The 18026-nt window shown below is 35.9% G+C and overlaps 2 protein-coding genes across 3 annotated transcripts in view; one reads left to right on the top strand and one right to left on the bottom strand.

Moving 5' to 3' along the window:
• TRIM24 (tripartite motif containing 24) overlaps positions 1-18026 on the bottom strand; it is a 120626-nt gene that overhangs the window by 56392 nt on the left and 46208 nt on the right. For both annotated transcript variants that reach the window (XM_027573826.2, XM_027573825.2), the window contains exon 2: positions 5790-5908. In XM_027573826.2, the coding sequence (XP_027429627.1) occupies positions 5790-5908 (119 nt within the window). The remainder of the gene's footprint in view (positions 1-5789; positions 5909-18026) is intronic.
• LOC113911335 (40S ribosomal protein S24-like) lies at positions 10688-11029 on the top strand. Its single transcript, XM_035723287.1, has one exon. The coding sequence runs from the start codon at positions 10718-10720 to the stop codon at positions 11027-11029; it is 312 nt and encodes a 103-aa protein (XP_035579180.1). The 5' UTR covers positions 10688-10717.

The following is an 18026-nucleotide window of genomic DNA, read 5'->3' as shown; positions in this document are numbered from 1 at the left end:
AGGGCATGGCTACAACCCTAATTTCTCACATACTCTGTAGGACACCAGGTCAAACTATTAATCTGTTCTGTGGAAATATAACAGCAACAAAAACAGTTGGACATTTGGTATCATATAGAACAAATATCTATACACTGAATTTTTACACTAGCAGCTGGTGGTTTTGGCACTAGGGGGATGCAGTTTCAGGTTTTTTTGGTGTAGAAATAGCCACTTGCTGTCTGAGCTTCTGGGGTCACTTCTCACATTTTTGCTACAGAAATTTGTTCACTTGGTAAATACATTCTGACCACTAATAATAAAGCTGGTTGCTTTTCTGTTAAAAATTTGCACCCATTATTTTCTAAAATCCTAGGCTTCTTAAAAACACTAGTTTCCTTACGAAGGTTGACAGTTTTCTCTTTTTTTTATTTTGTTATTTTTAAAAATTTTTATTGTTATGTTAATCACCATACATTACATCATTAGTTTTTGACGTAGTGTTCCATGATTCATTGTTTGTGCATAACACCCAGTGCTCCACGCAGAACGTGCCCTCTTTAATACCCATCACCAGGCTAACCCATCCTCCCACCCCCCCCAGAACGCTCAGTTTTTTTTTTTTTATTTTTTTTTCTTTCATACATTACATCATTAGTTTTTGATGTAGTGTTCCATGATTCATTGTTTGTGCATAACACCCAGTGCTCCACGCAGAATGTGCCCTCTTTAATACCCATCACAGGCTAACCCATCCCCCCACCCCCTCCCCTCTAGAACCCTCAGTTTGTTTTTCAGAGTCCATCGTCTCTCATGGTTCGTCTCCCCCTCTGACTTACTCCCCTTCATTCTTCCCCTCCTGCTATCTTCTTTTTCTTTTTTCTTAACATATGTTGCATTATTTGTTTCAGAAGTACAGATCTGTGATTCAACAGTTTTGCACAATTCACAGCGCTCACCATAGCACATACACTCCCCAATGTCTATCACCCAGCCACCCCATCCCTCCCACACCCCCACCACTCCAGCAACACTCAGTTTGTTTCCTGAGATTAAGAATTCCTCATATCAGTGAGGTCATATGATACGTCCTTCTCTGATTGACTTATTTCACTCAGCATAACACCCTCCAGTTCCATCCACGTCGTTGCAAATGGCAAGATCTCATTCCTTTTGATGGCTGCATAATATTCCATTGTGTATATATACCACATCTTCTTTATCCATTCATCTGTCGATGGACATCTTGGCTCTTTCCACAGTTTGACTATTGTGGACATTGCTGCTATAAACACTGGGGTGCACGTACCCCTTTGGATCCCTACATTTGTATCTTTGGGGTAAATACCCAGTAGTGCAATTGCTGGGTCGTATGGTAGCTCTATTTTCAACTGTTTGAGGAACCTCTATACTGTTTTCCAGAGTGGTTGCACCAGCTTGCATTCCCATCATAGAACCCTCAGTTTGTTTTTCAGAGTCCATTGTCTCTCATGGTTTGTCTCCCCCTCTGATTTACTCCCCTTCACTCTTCCCCTCCTGGTAACTTCTTCTTCTTCTTTTTTTTTTTCCTTAACATATATTGCATTATTTGTTTCAGAAGTACAGATCTGTGATTCAACAGTCTCGCACAATTCACAGCGCTCACCATACCACATACCCTACCCAATGTCTATCACCCAGCCACCCCATCCCTCCCACCCCCACCACTCCAGCAACCCTCAGTTTGTTTCCTGAGATTAAGAATTCCTCATATCAGTGAGGTCATATGATACATGTCTTTCTCTGATTGACTTATTTCACTCAGCATAACACCCTCCAGTTCCATCCACGTTGTTGCAAATGGCAAGATCTCATTCCTTTTGATGGATGCATAATATTCCATTGTGTATATATACCACATCTTCTTTATCCATTCATGACAGTTTTCTATCACCTAATACTTACTTTGTATTCTGTTTATCCCTTTCCCTTAATAAAGATTTCAGAGACTCTATTGTAGTTCCTTAAAATTCCATGTGTTTGAGGTTGATGAGCTTCTTAATAAAAAAGATACCTTAGAGAGGATGCTTGTCTGTGCCCCAAGAGACACTATGTGGCCTAAATTCAAGACCAAGCCAGATGGACTTGTTTTTTCTTTTTTATTCAAGTGTAATTAGCAGTGTTATATTAGTCTTAGGTGTACAATTTTATGATTCAAAAATTCTATACATCACGCAGTGTTCAACACGGTAAGTGTAGTCACTTTCTTTTTTCAATAAAGTGTTTGCTAAATCATTTTCCTGCAAGGCCTAGACAAATGACCAACCCAATGGTCATTAGTATCCCCAGCACCCATACTGTGGTCTCCAGATACCATTTCCAACTAAAAGGAACCAAAGCCTCTAACAATATGTCAAAACAGAAAGCAGGGGAGACAGCAGTGACTACTGTGATTGTATCAGCATGACTCAGGAATCAACGTGAAGCTCCTGTTGCCAAGATGGCACAAGTTGAGCATCACTAACAACTACTAGAACAGATTTTATGTTAAAAGCCCACGAATTCATAATGACACACAAACACACCACTCATTAGTCAACCTCTGAAGAATGCTAAGAAACTAAGTTACTACTCTAAAATTTAGCAACTGAAGGAAAAGAATTAAGTGTTTAACCTACCTTTCCTTTAAAACCAAAGAATAAATGAAGGAAGCCTTCGGTTTCTCTTCCAGTTAAGAAATACAGGGGCATGACAGAATGAGAACGTCATAGTTTTCCAAGGGCCGTAATATAATACAGAATCATGGCAGCGATCATTAATGGCCACTGACATCAGGAAAAAGAAAGACAACCAAACTCCTGTGCCTCCTGACTGAAGTACATACAGACATATGGATGAAAGTATTCTCATACCCCCTCACCCAATGGAACCTGAAATTAAATCAGCCTCTACATTTTTACTGCCAGTGTACACAAATTACAGGAGACAGAGAAGTATGTTAAATGACTTTATGAAGATGGTTGGCAAAAGGCAGAATAAGGCTTACTATACAGGACTAACACACTTTATCTAACAAATATGTTAAAAAGGGCAGAAAAAGAAAGTCACTGAAGTGAAGGGATAATTTGAGATTAATTAAAAGATAGGGTTGAGACAAATCAACCAAATGCACTGTGTAGGCCTTACTGGATCCTTACAGAAACAAACCACTATTTTAAAGAAAGAACCACGACAATTAGCGACATTATCACTGGATGTTTGATGATATTAAGGAATTACTGTAAATTTCTTTTATATGTTAAATTAATATGGTGGTTACATTCATTAAAAAAATTATTTTTCCATAGAAATACTGAAGGTTTATGGATTAGATGATATAATACCTGGGAATAACTTCAACATAATATAGCGTGTGTATGTGGGGGAGTGTCAGGTTAAACATAAAATGAGTTCGTGACTACTAAGCTAGGTAATGTGTACATGGGAGTCTGTTATGTGAAACTGTCCCTTCTCTTGGTAATGATTAAAATTATCTGTAACAAAAAGTTTTTAAAACTTTATCTTCAGCTATAAACTATCCTCAGAGCTCCAGTTTGATCACAGATGACATTACCTTAGTCTTACAGGCAAACTCAATCACATTCAAAACCAATTCTCTATGTACTTCCCTGCCCTCTTTCTCTCTATGAAAAGCACCACCATCCTGGTAGTGGGGTCCCTCTCACCTCCACATCCAATCAGGTATATCAAGTCCCGTGTGGACTGTAACTTCTCCCCTTCCTTTACTTATTGCCACTAGGCTAGTTCAGCCCTCATTACCTCTTGCCTAGTGCTTGCTTCATCCCACATTATCACCTCTCCTGTTTTCATTCCCAAAATATCCCTCCAAGTACCCTACTCCTGAACCAGGTTTAACAACCTCCCTAGCCTCACTTACCTAAAATGAAGATGTCAATTTGGACTATCTTTAGTTTAATTGATTATAACTTCTTCCTATTATTTTGTGACAAAACAGAGTAGATAAACTTAGCAAAACTAATTGATTATACAGAGGCATAAAGCAGCCTCTTAAATTTGTCCTTTAGATTAGAATCCCTTCAATACTCATCTCTTATCACCATCAATTCATATAGGATCATAACTCCACCCTGTTGATTTTTTATGTGGCTTTGCTTTTGAATTTTCTGGATTGAGCATTCACATGCACTACTAGAGTTCATCTGATGAAGCATAACTGGTGAGTGATATGACTAACAAAGTATATCTAGTATAAATATAATCACATATGAAGCAAAGTGACATGACACTCTAGTAGATAAAAAAAAAAAATCACTGGTATTCACAGGGGAACTTTCAGAGGTGTTAAGTACTTGACACTGTATCTCACATAAATAACTGCATTTTCATGCTTTAAAGCTGGTTTCACAACAATTAGAAAGTTTATTCACTGCACCAAGCCCTGCTTTGGCCTTTGATGAACTGTGGATACTTTTGAAACAAAAGTGATATTTAAAAAAAATTTTTTTTGGGCACCTGGGTGGCTCAGTTGGTTAAGCGACTGCCTTCGGCTCAGGTCATGATCCTGGAGTCTCGGGACTGAGTTCTGCATCGGGCTCCCTGCTCAGCGGGGAGTCTGCTTCTCCCTCTGACCCTCCCCCCTCTCATGTGCTCTCTCTCTCTCTCATTCTTGCTCTCTCAAATAAATAAAATCTTTGTAAAAAAAAAATTTTTTTTTTTTTTGAGAGAGAGAGAGAGAGAGAGAGCTCATGTGTGCACAATGGAAGGGGGGAAGGGCAGATGGAGAGGGGGAGAGAGAATTCCAAGCAGGCTCCATGCCCATACGGGGCTCAGTCACACAACCCCGAGATCATGACCTGAGCCGAAATAAAGAGATGGCTGCCTAACCAACTGAGCTACCCATGCACCCTCAAAAGGGATATTTTAGTTAGTAATGGCTATATTCATTTTAAATGAACCCTAAATTCCCACAGTTCCCCCAAGAAACAAAAAGCTGAAAATGAAAAGTACAGAAACTTAGCTATGTGATTCCTGAAGTGCCCTAAACATTACTTTTTTGATTTTTACATTTTAGATTAAAAATCATTTTTTCCATTGTCAGATTCTGTTCCTTCACAGATCTTATGTTCCAAATTTAAGGAAATGCTTAGAGAAATCATCAATGAATCACGATTCAAAAGTAGACTAATACACTACACTTTAGTGCAGAATTAATCATAGCTCACCTCCACCAGAGTACTACAATCCACCCACCAGCGACCGGACATTTAGATTTAAAGGGCCAATAGAAATGTTCTACATGTGGGTTATGGAAGTGGGGAAAAAAGAAAAACATCATTGGGTCTCTAAATCCAACACCCTGGACAATATTACTAAATGAGGCTTTCAAAGAAATACGATGCAGAATAGAAGACGTTCTTAAAATGCAGAAACCATACTGATCAAAGACATGGAATTTGTCATATCATTATAGAGATCATCATTAAAACAGAAAAAAATGAAAAAGGTGGGACTTGAAATAAAAAAATCTAATTGTCAATACACAGTAAAGTTACAAAAAAATGAAATACTGTCAAATATAGAATGGTTTTCTCTGAAGGGACAGGGAAGGTGGGAGTACAATCAAGGCTTCTGAATTGGTACCGTTTTATTCAATAAGATGAATTATTTATTATTCTTTATTACCTTTTAGAATATTACATAATTTGATAGACATAATGGTCAATGTCAGACACCTTTTTAGAGTCCTTCAACAATGCAGGCTGTCTCAGTAAGAGGAGGCAAAACATTTAAGACTTAATTAGTACACTTACCTGATTAGACTTTTCTACTGTACTGCTGGGAACCTCAGTAGTGTCCTTCACAAAAAAATTATCTATGATGTGTCTCTCTGCACATTCTTGGCTGCAAACTGGACATCGAATGACTCCAACTGGGGAAAACAAAATTGTGTTCTAAGTTTTCTTAGTTTGCACAGCATAATGATTTGATTGTATATAACTGCAAAATGATCACCACAATAAGTTAAGTTAACATCTGTCACCATGCATAGTTACAAAAGTTTTCTTCTTGTGGTAAGAATTTTCAAGATCCACTCTTCTAGCTACTTTCAAATATGTAATATGGCATTAACTACAGTCACCAGGCTGTACATTACAACCCAATGACTTATTCATTTTATAACTGGAAATTTGTACCTTTTGACCCTCTTCATTCTTTCACCCACCCATGACTCTTTACACCTCAGGCAACCACCAAATGAGCTCTCTTTCTAAGTTTTAATATAAATATACTACACACAAACGAGCACATCTCATTCAAACTGTAACTGGGTTCTTTTACAATGCCCACTCTCTTCAAAGTCATATCTGCTGTTACTTAACACAAAGCAATTCAGTTTATGTACACATATAGATATATCCCACACCTAGTTTATTTAATAATGAATAAAAGTTTATTTTAAATGAGATGCTCCTCCAATAACCTCATAGGCTGCTCTTTTTATTGTTTAGCAACTTCCCCTGGCAGTGGTTTTCAAAATCTCACGTGGAGATTTTTTTAAAAATAGAGACTTCGGGTTTTCTCTGGATGTACAGACCAGGATTTCTGAAAGGGGAGTACAAACATACTTGTTTTGCTTTAAATCTCCATGGGAGATTAAGAAACACTATTATGTTTCCTTTAACAAGTGCAAATATGTTCTTTTTGGGGAGGGGAAGAATAATCTTTCATAGTGCTTGGTAAAACAGTAAGTAATAACTATGAATGAATTAAAATCTAAATTTTTGATTAAAATTTTAAAATCTAATATTCACTTGATGCTATAATTTGTACCAAGGAGACTGAGATAAGGTTCCCAAGTACATTTTTTTGTAAAATGAAATGCATAAGAATGAATATAAAGTAATCCAAAGGTCAATTTCATTTATATATACAAGCAATAAACAAATATTTAAATTAAAGAACACATTTTACAATAGCAACAAAATATACTGAGTACTCAGAAGTAATTGTTTTAAATATGTAAGGCCATTCTGGAGAAAAATGTTAAGCTGTATCTGGAAATCTTAAAATATATCTAAGTAAAGAAAAACCATGTTCACGATGGTAAAGATACCAATTCTCCCTGAACATATTTATAGATTCAATGCAATTTTAATAATCCCAAAAGGAATTTCAATAGAATTTTGACAAGCTGGGGGGATATGCCTACCAAGTAAAGGACTTATTCTAAAGCTATGGTAATTAAAATGGTGTGAAATTTATGTAAGGATTAAAAAAAAAAAAAGAACAGAATACACATACCAGAAACAGGCTCACATATAAGTACATTTTATACATGATAGATGTGGCACTGGAGATCAATGGGAAAAGGGATGAACTTTTCATGGTGCTACAGTTCTCCAAAGTGGGAGGGGGATGAATGAGATCACTACTCAATTAAAAATGAGAGTTCTTTTAAAAGATTAAGAACCTTAAAACTTTCGCAAAGAAATATAAGAGAACATCTGTGTAAACTTAGAGCAGGAATAAATTTCTAAAGCAAGAAACAAAAAGCAAGAGATTAAGGGAAAGATCAATGAATTTGATTTCACTTACATTCAGAATTACAGCTAGCAAAAAGATTACCATGAAGAAAGTGACAAGACAAGGTTCAAACTGGGAATGATATACCTAGTATGTGCTACTAACAAAGAATTAATAATAAAAATCTGCAAATTATGTGACAATGCATTTCACAAAAGAGTAAACATATTTTTCCCTATTCCTCTATATAAATACAGCTAAAAACTCTAGGTGTTCTATATGAAACAATCATAAGAAGACTGAAAGGTAGAGAGAAGGCAGCAGACTAGCTAGAGTCCTCAGGACCCAAGGAACGACACAGTGGTGAGTTCACTGGATTTTCTTTTAGCCTCATATATTCCAAAGTGAGCAGTCACCATGGATGAAGTCACCGTCCTATGAATATCAACAGGTGTAAACAAATAAACAAAAAAATCCCACAGAAACCTGCTCTCTTTATCCTAAGGACCAGGAAATAGGCAGCCCACCAAGACAAAACTTTTAGACAATAACTGCTCTACTCCACTCAAACACCACAGATAAAACTGTGCTCCTTTTCCCACCAGCAAAGGCCCAGTGGGAAGTCTAGACTTCCACCCTGGCCAAGCAGAAACCAAGTACTCCAACGACACACTGCTGTGTCTGTCAGAGAAGACTGGTGGGGAGCTGGGGCTTTCATCCTTACTGGGCACTAATGAGGCCCCCTGCAGCATTAGCAGAAACAATGGGAAAAGCATGAATTTTGCCCTCCATGACAGTAATGAGGTACTGCTCTACCTCTATGCTGGGGAGGCGTTAAAAAGGATTATTGGACACTCAGAACTTACTACTGCCTACCAGTAACCTCCTCGGTCCCCACTCCTTAAATGGGTCAATGAAGAACAATGGGAAGTAGTAAACAGACACTCAGGCCCCTATTACCCAGGGAGCTAATCAAGAGGTAGCAAGAGACTTCCACACCATCCACCAGTAATAAGGAGGAGGCCCTCCCCTTCCAGATGTCAAGGGAGGCAGCATAAGGAACACAGACTTCAATTTCAACCTCACAGGAGACAGAAAATAAGAAATGTAACAGCAGAGACTAGTGGAATTGAAAACTGAAAAGTCAAACAAACAAAAAGCTGGTTATTTGAAAAGGCCAATGAAATTAACAAACCTTCAACAAGACTGAGGATGGTAAAGGAGAAGATACAATTTACCAAACAAAGAATGAAAAAGGGAAGAGCACTACAGATGATGTGGACATCAAAAAGTTAGTAGAGGAATACTAACACTAGTCACAGAAATTTAACAAGTGAAACAAATTACTCAAAAAGTGCAAACTACTAGGACTTATCCAGTATGAAATAATTTGAATAGCCCTACAGCTATTTGGAAATTGGCTCCAAACAAACTGAAATACTTAGGTGTAAACCTAGCAAAACATGTATAGGACTTTTATGCTGAAAACTATAAAATGCTGATGAGAGCAATCAAAAATCATCTAAATAAATGAAGAGACACAGAGTGTTCATGGATAGGGGTAATCACTGTAGTAAAGATGTCAATTCTCCTTAATGTGAGTTGTAGGTTTAACACAATTCCTAATACCCCAGCAACATTTTTTTTGTAGATATAGACAAGATTTCAAAATTTATAAAGAAAGGCAAATGTACAATAGTAGCTAAATCAATACTGAAAACAAGAAAGAGGAACTGTTCTATCTAATATCAAGACATTATATAGCTACTACAACAAAGAATATCTGTTACTGATCAAGGGATAGACAAAGATGAATTGTGAAGATTAAAAAAAAAACACCACTACACACTGGGAGAAAATATTTACAAAGCACAGATCTGACAAAGGATTCATATCTACAATATATAAAGAACTCTCAAAACTCAACAATGAAACAACAAACATCCCAATTAGAAAATGGGCAAAACACATGAAGAGACATTTCACCAACGAGGATATACACATGGCAAACAATCACGCAATAATAAGTTCCACATCACGAGCCATCAGGTAAATGCAAATTAAGATCAAGATGAGATACAAGCAGAAAGCTACTGTCACTACGTTTTATTTTGGATCTCTCATACATTCTCAGTGGGAATATAAAATAGTTTGGCAGTTTTCTTAAAAACTAAACATAACATTTATCATATGAATTAACAATCTCACTCCTGGGCATTCCAATGGAATAAACTTAAATCCACAAAAAATCTGAACACTGGCTTAATTCAGTGTTATTCAAAATAGCCTCAAACTTGAAAAGACCCAAATCCCCTTAAAGAAGTTAATGATTAAGTAAACTGTGGTATATCCATACCATAGAATGCTAGTCAGCAATAAAAGGGAAATAACTATTAATACATGCAACATATTGAATGGATCTTAAGAGTATCATTCTGAGTGAAAAAAGCTAATTTCCAAAAGGTCACTTATGAATGATTCCATTTATGTAATATTCTCAAAATAACAAGATTATAGAGATTAGTGCTTTGCCTGAAGTTAAGGATGATGGAATATGGGGAAAGGAAAGGGTAGATATGACTACAAAGAGAGCTTTGGTAGGGATGGAATAAAACAACACAACTGTCTTGATTGTGATGATAGATATATGAATCTACACATGTGATAAAGTGGCAAAGAACTATAGGCACTATTTTACCAATGTTAATTTTCTTGTTTTGATTTATACTAGTTACAGAAGATGTAATCATTGGGAAAAACTGTGTACCTTAGATCTCTCTGTAAATTCCCATCAATCTATTATCAAAATATAAAGTAAAAAACAAAACAAAACAAAAAAACCCTAAAATGAACTAACATTTATTTAGTGTTCTCCTTATATGCACTGCATTATCCTCATAAAGAAGAGGAAACAGATCAGAAACTCTGGTTTAACCTGATCAAGGTCACACAGCACTGGAATTATGATTTGAACCCTTGGCTGATGGACCCAAGTGCAGGCTCTGTACTACTACACTTTGCAAAAATGTTTAGAAAACCATGGGTTAATAGGTCATGTCATTTTGATAGATAAGATATTAGTCCACGAATTAAGAATCCCATTTGTGGCTCTCTTTTCCTTCCTGGCTGCTTGAAGCTCAGTGGCCATCACGAACGACAAAATAACCACGTGGACCAGGAAGTCATGACCAACCGACTACTTCAGCAGAAATAGATGGTCACTGATGTTCTTCACCTGGGAAAGACAGAAATTCTGGAAAAACTAGCCAGAATGTACAAGGCCACACCAGATGTCATCTTTGGATTCAGAACCCATTTTGGTGGTGGCAAGACAACTGGCTTTGGCATGATTTATGATTCCTTGGAATATGCAAGGAAAAATGAACCCAAACATAGACTTGCAAGACATGGCCTATATGAGATGAAAAAGACGTCAAGAAAACCTCAAAAGGAACCCAAGGACAGAATGAAGAAAGTCAGGTGGACTGCAAAAGCCAGTGTTGGTGCTGGCAAAAAGAAGGAGTAAAAATTCTGCAGTGACTTTACCTGTGGTGATTCTGCAGATTTTTCACGAGAGAATTAATAAACTAAGAACTTAAAAAAAAGAATCCCAGTTGTGTAAGGTGCTGAATTTGACCTAAATGAGTTTAAATCCAAAAAATGCTAACTTAACAATACCTTTTTAACCATAAAGTGAAGAGGAAAATGTAATTTTTTTAAAGATTTCAATTTTTTTTAAAAGGAATCTCTACACCCAAAGTGGGGCTCGAACTCACAACCCCAATCAAGAGTTCCATGTTCTACTGACTGAGCAAGCCAGGTGCCCCAGAAAATGTGACTTTTATTCAACCAACTCTGAGTACATTTATAGTTCTTCTGCAAAAATTGGAAGACATTAGCATCTAGAATATATCCTTTCAGAAGCTGGAAAGATTAAGATCTGATTAACTAAAGAAAAAATAATTCTCTAAGAATTGTGGAGATTTTTACTTGAATCATTCATCACTGTGTGTTTAATGGCCACAGTTGCTTCTTTTTGTTATTTAGGTTGAAAAATTTTTAAGTGGTACATAACTTCCTTTAAGTCTGTTTTTAAATGTTAACCTTTGATGACACCTGCACCCCCACCCACCTTCCTACACAAATGATCCCCTTACCTTGTTCTCTTTTCCCTCCTGGCATTTATCCTTCTATTTATTTATGTTTATTATTTATTGTCTGGAGATCTCAAACAGAATGTAAATCCCATGAGGGCAGAGATTTTTCTCTCTCTAGTTCACCAATATTCCAAAGCACCTAAAAATGTACCTGGCATAGTGCTCAGTAAGTACTTGGTGAATGATAAATAAACTCCTTTTAATACACATACCCTATGATTCACAATTTCAACATTGAGAAACTCTCATACTTGAGCATCAGGAGATATGTTCAAGAACGTTCATCAAAGCATTTTTCATAAAAGCTCACAACTGGAAACAATCTGAATGTCCATCGACAAGAGAAACAATATACTGTGATATATTCAAATAATAAAATACTTTACAGCAATGAAATCAATGCACTTTAACTACAGATGTCAACATGACTGAATTCCAAAAAATATTATATTGAGTGAATAAAGGAAGTCCTAAAAGAATACATTCACCATTTAAGTTCAAAAATCCAAATACAATCCAAATAAAATATTATATAGGAAAGCATACATAGATGATCAACTATAAAGAAAAGCCAAGGGAATGATTAGCACACAAGTCTGGACAGTGGCTAGGCCTAGGAAAAGGGAAAGCAGCAGCAGCTCCTCTTAGTACTAACTTCAACCCATCTATTGTTCCTGAACTAAACTGCTTCCAAGGCCTAAAAGCAAGGGGAGATGAATGGGTGCAAATGAGACCTGAGGCCCAGTGAAACACCTGCTGGCTTTTGTCAGACCTCTAACTCTAGACTAGTTACTAGATGACTAGTAACCCTCAGAGCAAAGCAGCTCTAGCAAATTAATTAAATATAATCCCCAACTTACAGATCAGAAAACTGACTACCATCACTTGCCCAGGGTCATAAAACTACTAAGTGGCAAATCTGGGATTTCAACCCTGCCTCATGACCCATCTTGTACACATTCCACACGGAACATATTTAAATAAAAGAGATAGAATATGGAGTTTAAAACCATATAGACCTAGCGTATTCCTCTTTATTGATTGCCCTATAACCCTTAAATCCTTTGAGCCTCTATTTCCTCTTCTGTAAAACAATAAATGATAATCATAATGATAATGATTACCATATTGAGAGTTTGCTGTGTTCCAGTTATTGTGCTAAATGTTTCACACTCATTAGAACAAATTTGAGGCAGGACTGTTATAAGGATTATATGAATAAGTGTATAAAAAGGGCCTAATGATGTCAGGCTGGTACCTGGCAAACCTGTGTATTATAATCTTTGTGCCTTCCAATTAAAATCAGGTAATAAGTGACTCCTTCTGAAAGGATCAGCATGACCTCATCTATCTGATTCCCTCAAAGTATGATCTGCTAATGCTATAAATGATTTCAGAGTCATAAATGCATGTTTACCTAAAAGTAACAACAGGAAAACAAACAAACAAATACATAAATAATAGTAACAATGGGACTAAATGTTGGGTGTATCTTAAATTTGTGTCTCTACCCAAACTTCATTCCAAGCTCACAATTCATTAGTACAAGGAAAACGAGACATAGTATATCATACGGTAAACAGCTGAATGCCTATATGCAGAAAGTTGATTCTTTTGACACACGATCCTGGGAAGAGTGGGAATACTGTGAAAACAATTCAACCCCCATTTCTGGAAAGGGAAAAGTTGAAATCCAAAAGACAAGCAGGGAGTCAACTTTATAATTTAAGACAAAGAGTAAAGCACATGGATCTCACTAGCTAATACCAAAAGTAAGAATATGGAGTATGTCCTGGGAAGAAACTAAGCAAGGAAATCACCTATTTACTGAAACAATTAACACTTCAGTATTATATTTTTCTGCATTTTAAAGGAAAAGGACTGAAGTTATATGTTCATTATCCATCTAGTAAGTTTCTATGTTTACTAAATGAAGTCATGAAACATGTTTGGATAATTATAAGGTTATAAAACATGAGTCATAGGAAATTAATGACAGCATAAATTATACACTTATAAAAGCACGTGGACCTAAAATGAACTTACTAAGATTTGGTATTATTATTTTTTCTACAAATTAAATGTTTATGGCTTTTGGGTTCTGAGAGGAATATTATTTGCTATCTCCTTTTTGTGAAGTTTTAGTTTCTAAACCTAAGCATAATGCAGAGCTTATGCTTTGATATTAAGTACCAGGAATGACTGGCAACTCTGACTACTCATCTCCACAAAAGAAACATATGTGGATTTAAAGCCTCTTTATTAAACACTGTGGATCAGAGACACAAGTGAGTTGAATGATAGTATCATAAGATGGATCACCACCAATCAGGAAACTATAGTCCAATATCCAGTGGAGTTTTTAAAAGTAGAGGATACATACAGTGCAAAATAACGTTCTGTCCATGGTCCTATCAACACCATTGATGGCTTCCTATTAAGCATACATACACATGTATATAACAAAAGACCTAATTAAATACTATCTACAAGAAACCCAATTAATACACACACAGTTTAAAAAAGGAAAACGATAGAAACAGATACACATTCAACAATAAACCCATAAAACCTGGAGGACTTTGTAATAATATCAGAGTACACAAAAGAACAAGAACTATTACCAGATATGTGGGGACAATGTATAACGATAAAGGGGTCAATTCCCTACAAGGACATATAATCCTAAATGCACATTTAATTAATTAACAGAGCTTCATAACACAATGTAAAAACTGATACACAGACAAAGCCACATGATAGAGATTTTAACTTTCCTCTCAGAAATCAGTAAGAGTAGTAGACTTAAAAAGGATATAAAAGACTTGAACAAAAGAATCAAATAACTTGATGCAACTGATGTTTTAAGAATGCCCAATGTTAGTAGAATGTATGTTCTTTAAGTGTGATTAGAATATTTACCAAGATATACCATATGCTGGGCAACAAAACAAGTATGAATAAATTAAAAGAACTAAAAACACACAAAATATGTTCCATGACCATAATGAGATAAACTTGGAAATTAGAAACAGAAAGAACTGGAAAATCCCCAACTCTGTGGAAATTGAACAAATGATTTCCATGTTAATGAAGAAAGGCATAAAAAAAAAAAAATCAATGATCCAGGAAACTTCCATTCAAGAATCTAGAAAAATTGCAAATTAATCCTAAAGAAAGTAGAATGAAGGAAATAATGAGTAGAAACTACTGGAAAAAAAAAAGAAGAAAAGAAAATGGGAATAAAGGAAAACAAGGCAATGAAACTGAGGTCAGTTGGGGGGGGTTGTTAAAATTAATACTCTAGCTAGACTGATCAAAAAAAAAGAAAAAAATCAGAAATAAAAATAGAGGCCATTGTACAGATTTTGTGGACCTTAAAAAATAGTATGGGAATATTGTGATCAACTTGATTAAATATATTAATTTTTTGAAAGACACAATTATCCAAAATCTTAAAAAAATAGAAAACCTGAATAGCCCTGTATCAATTAAAGAAACAGATTTTGTATTTTAAAACTTTCCCAAAGAGAAAAGTCTAGCTCTAGAAGGAACCACTGGTGAATTCTGCAAACATTTTTTTTTGTAGTTTTTTTTTTAAAGATTTATTTATTATTTATTTTGAGAGAGTGAGAATGAGAGAGAGAGGGAGAGTACATGAGAGGGGGGAGGGTCAGAGGGAGAAGCAGACTCCCTGCTGAGCAGGGAGCGATGCGGGACTCGATCCCGGGACTCCAGGATCATGACCTGAGCCGAAGGCAGTTGCTTAACCAACTGAGCCACCCAGACGCCCAATTCTGCAAACATTTAAAGAAGATAATATCAACTCTAAACAACTCTTAGAAAACAGAGAAGGAACATACTTCTTGTCTTATTTTATAAGGCCAGTAATGCCCTGATACTAAAATCAGATGCAGTCATTACCACGACAGAAAAGTACAGATCAGTATGTCTCAAGAACAAAAATCATTACGAAAATATCAGAATATCAAGTTCAGAAACATATAAAAAGGATAACCCATCATGGTTAAGTTTATTACAGAAATGCAAGGTTGGTTGAGCATTCAAGTCAATTAAAGAAATTCACTGTATTAACAAAATAAAGGAGAAAAGTCATATGATCATCCTTGAAAAATTCAGCACCCATGTAAGATAAACTTTCAGCACCCTAGGAATAGAAGGAAACTTCCTCAACCTGATAAAAGTCATATATGAAAATCTTGTACCAAACATATTTAATGATGAAATAGTAAATGCTTTCTGGTGTGACTTGGAAGAAACCAATGACTTCCACTCACAACTTCTATTCCAAGCTGTTTTAGTTAGTGCAAAAAAGTCAAAGATAAAGAAATAAAGGGTAAACAGGTTAGAAAGGGAGAAGTAAAATTGTTTCAAGTCACAGGAAACATAATCACCTATGTAAAAAATTGTAAAGCATACACACATAAAAACAAAACAAAGACAACACATGAAATACTTAGGAATACTTTTAACAAATTATATGTAAGACCTGTATAATGAAAATTAAGAAATAAAATTAATGATTTAGAGACATTAAACATGTTCCTGGATTGGAACATTCAATATGGGTAGGATGTTCCTTCTCCCCAAACTGAGCTAAAGATTCAGTGGAATCCCAATTAAAATCCCAGCAGGATTTTTGTAGAAACTGACAAACTGATGCTAAAATTTATATGAAAATGCAAAAGGACCAAGAATAGCAAAAACAATTTGAAAAATAACAAATTTGGAGGACTTACAAGATCTGATTTCAAGACTTACTATAGAGCTACAGTAATCAAGACAGGATGGTATTTATGTAAGGACAGAAATAATAACAATGGGACAGAAGGGACTCCAAAAATAGACATATACATATAGAATATAAAACAAGTATTTAATCATTGTCTCAAAAAGGATTGAGAGCAAATACAACTAAGGATTTTATAGAAATGATAAATCCTACCAAGAGAAATCATCTTAAAAGCAAAGAAAAAAAGATGGATTATCAAACAGGACAAAAGTAAGACTTATTACCTACCTCTCATCAACAATGGAAATCAGAAGACAGTAGAAAGACATCTTCCAAGTGTTAAATACAATAATAATTGCCTTGCCAGACCTCTAAACCCAGCAGAAGTATCTTTAAAGATCAATTAAGATGCACTACTTGAGAGATAAACAAGTTTATAATATATGATCTGGCCAATCAACCTCAATACTATTCTACTAGCAAATCTTTACTAGACATTCCTTGCTTCCTGATGGGATGCAATACGAAGAATATAATAATATTATTATCTAACAAGGTTCAACCTGAACTTAATCACCTAAACTTCTAGTTGAGAGGAATGACTTAAAGAGCCTGTGAGGAAACACCACAGAAATCCAGAATGCAAAGTATTTTACAAATCCAACTGATTGGTTCTTTCCACCAGGTCCAAATAATAGAAACAGGGATAGGAGAGGGAACTATTCTAGATTAAGAAAGACTTAAGAAACACAATAACTAAATGTGGTTAATCCTTGACTGGATTCAGGTTTGAACAAAACAGCCATAAACAAATTTTGAGGACAATATGGTAAATGTGAAATTTCACTTGACTTAGAATGTTAGAAAATAATAGTTATTTAGTTACCCATGGTAATGATGTGAGATTATCCAGGCGGATTGTTCTTATTTCATGTTAAGGTATTTAAGGATGAAATGCCAAATCAAATCTGTGATTTACTTTAAAATAGCAGTAAAAATGGGGCACCTGAGTGGCTCAGTCAGTGAAGCATCTGCCTTTGGCTCAGGTCATGATGTCAGGGTTCTGCAATCAAGCCCCACATCAGGCTCCCTGCTTAGTGGGGAGCCTGCTTCTCCCTCTCCCACTCCCCCTGCTTGTGCACTTGGTCTCTCTCAAATAAATTTAAAATCTAAATAATAGTAATAATAATTAAAAGTAAAATAAAATAAAAAATAGCAATAAAAATGGCAGCAAAGGATGTCAAAAAAACCCCCGGCAGCTTCTGGGCTGCTATCTCCCCAAAACAAACATTAAGCTGGAAAAACACTATCTGCACTATTTCAGAACTCTGGAGCTCACTCAGAAATTTTATAGCAACCAGAGAAATGCTTAATAGAGACAGATGCTGCTGAACTTTGGTACAAGAGCTGCTTGGGTAAACCAATTGCTATGCCTCCTTCCTTAATCCTGTTGCAATGTAGGGACAGCAACCTGCATTCCTCAAGTGGCTGGCTGGTTCCAAGGTGGACAGTAAAGACCTTGTACTCTAAAATTTTAGAGTTGTGTGATTTGGGTAGTATGAGGTTCCCTGAGGGTCAGCTAGGATGCCTGGCTTTATTTAGCACCCCCAGGA

This window comes from Zalophus californianus, chromosome 12, assembly GCF_009762305.2.
Source record: "Zalophus californianus isolate mZalCal1 chromosome 12, mZalCal1.pri.v2, whole genome shotgun sequence".
NCBI classification, from domain to species: domain Eukaryota; kingdom Metazoa; phylum Chordata; class Mammalia; order Carnivora; family Otariidae; genus Zalophus; species Zalophus californianus.
This window is presented reverse-complemented; position numbering and strand designations above follow the sequence as displayed.

Coding starts and splice junctions, on each gene's coding strand:
- LOC113911335 (XM_035723287.1), top strand. CDS start 10,718: ATGGTCACTGATGTTCTTCACCTGGGAAAGACAGAAATTCTGGAAAAA.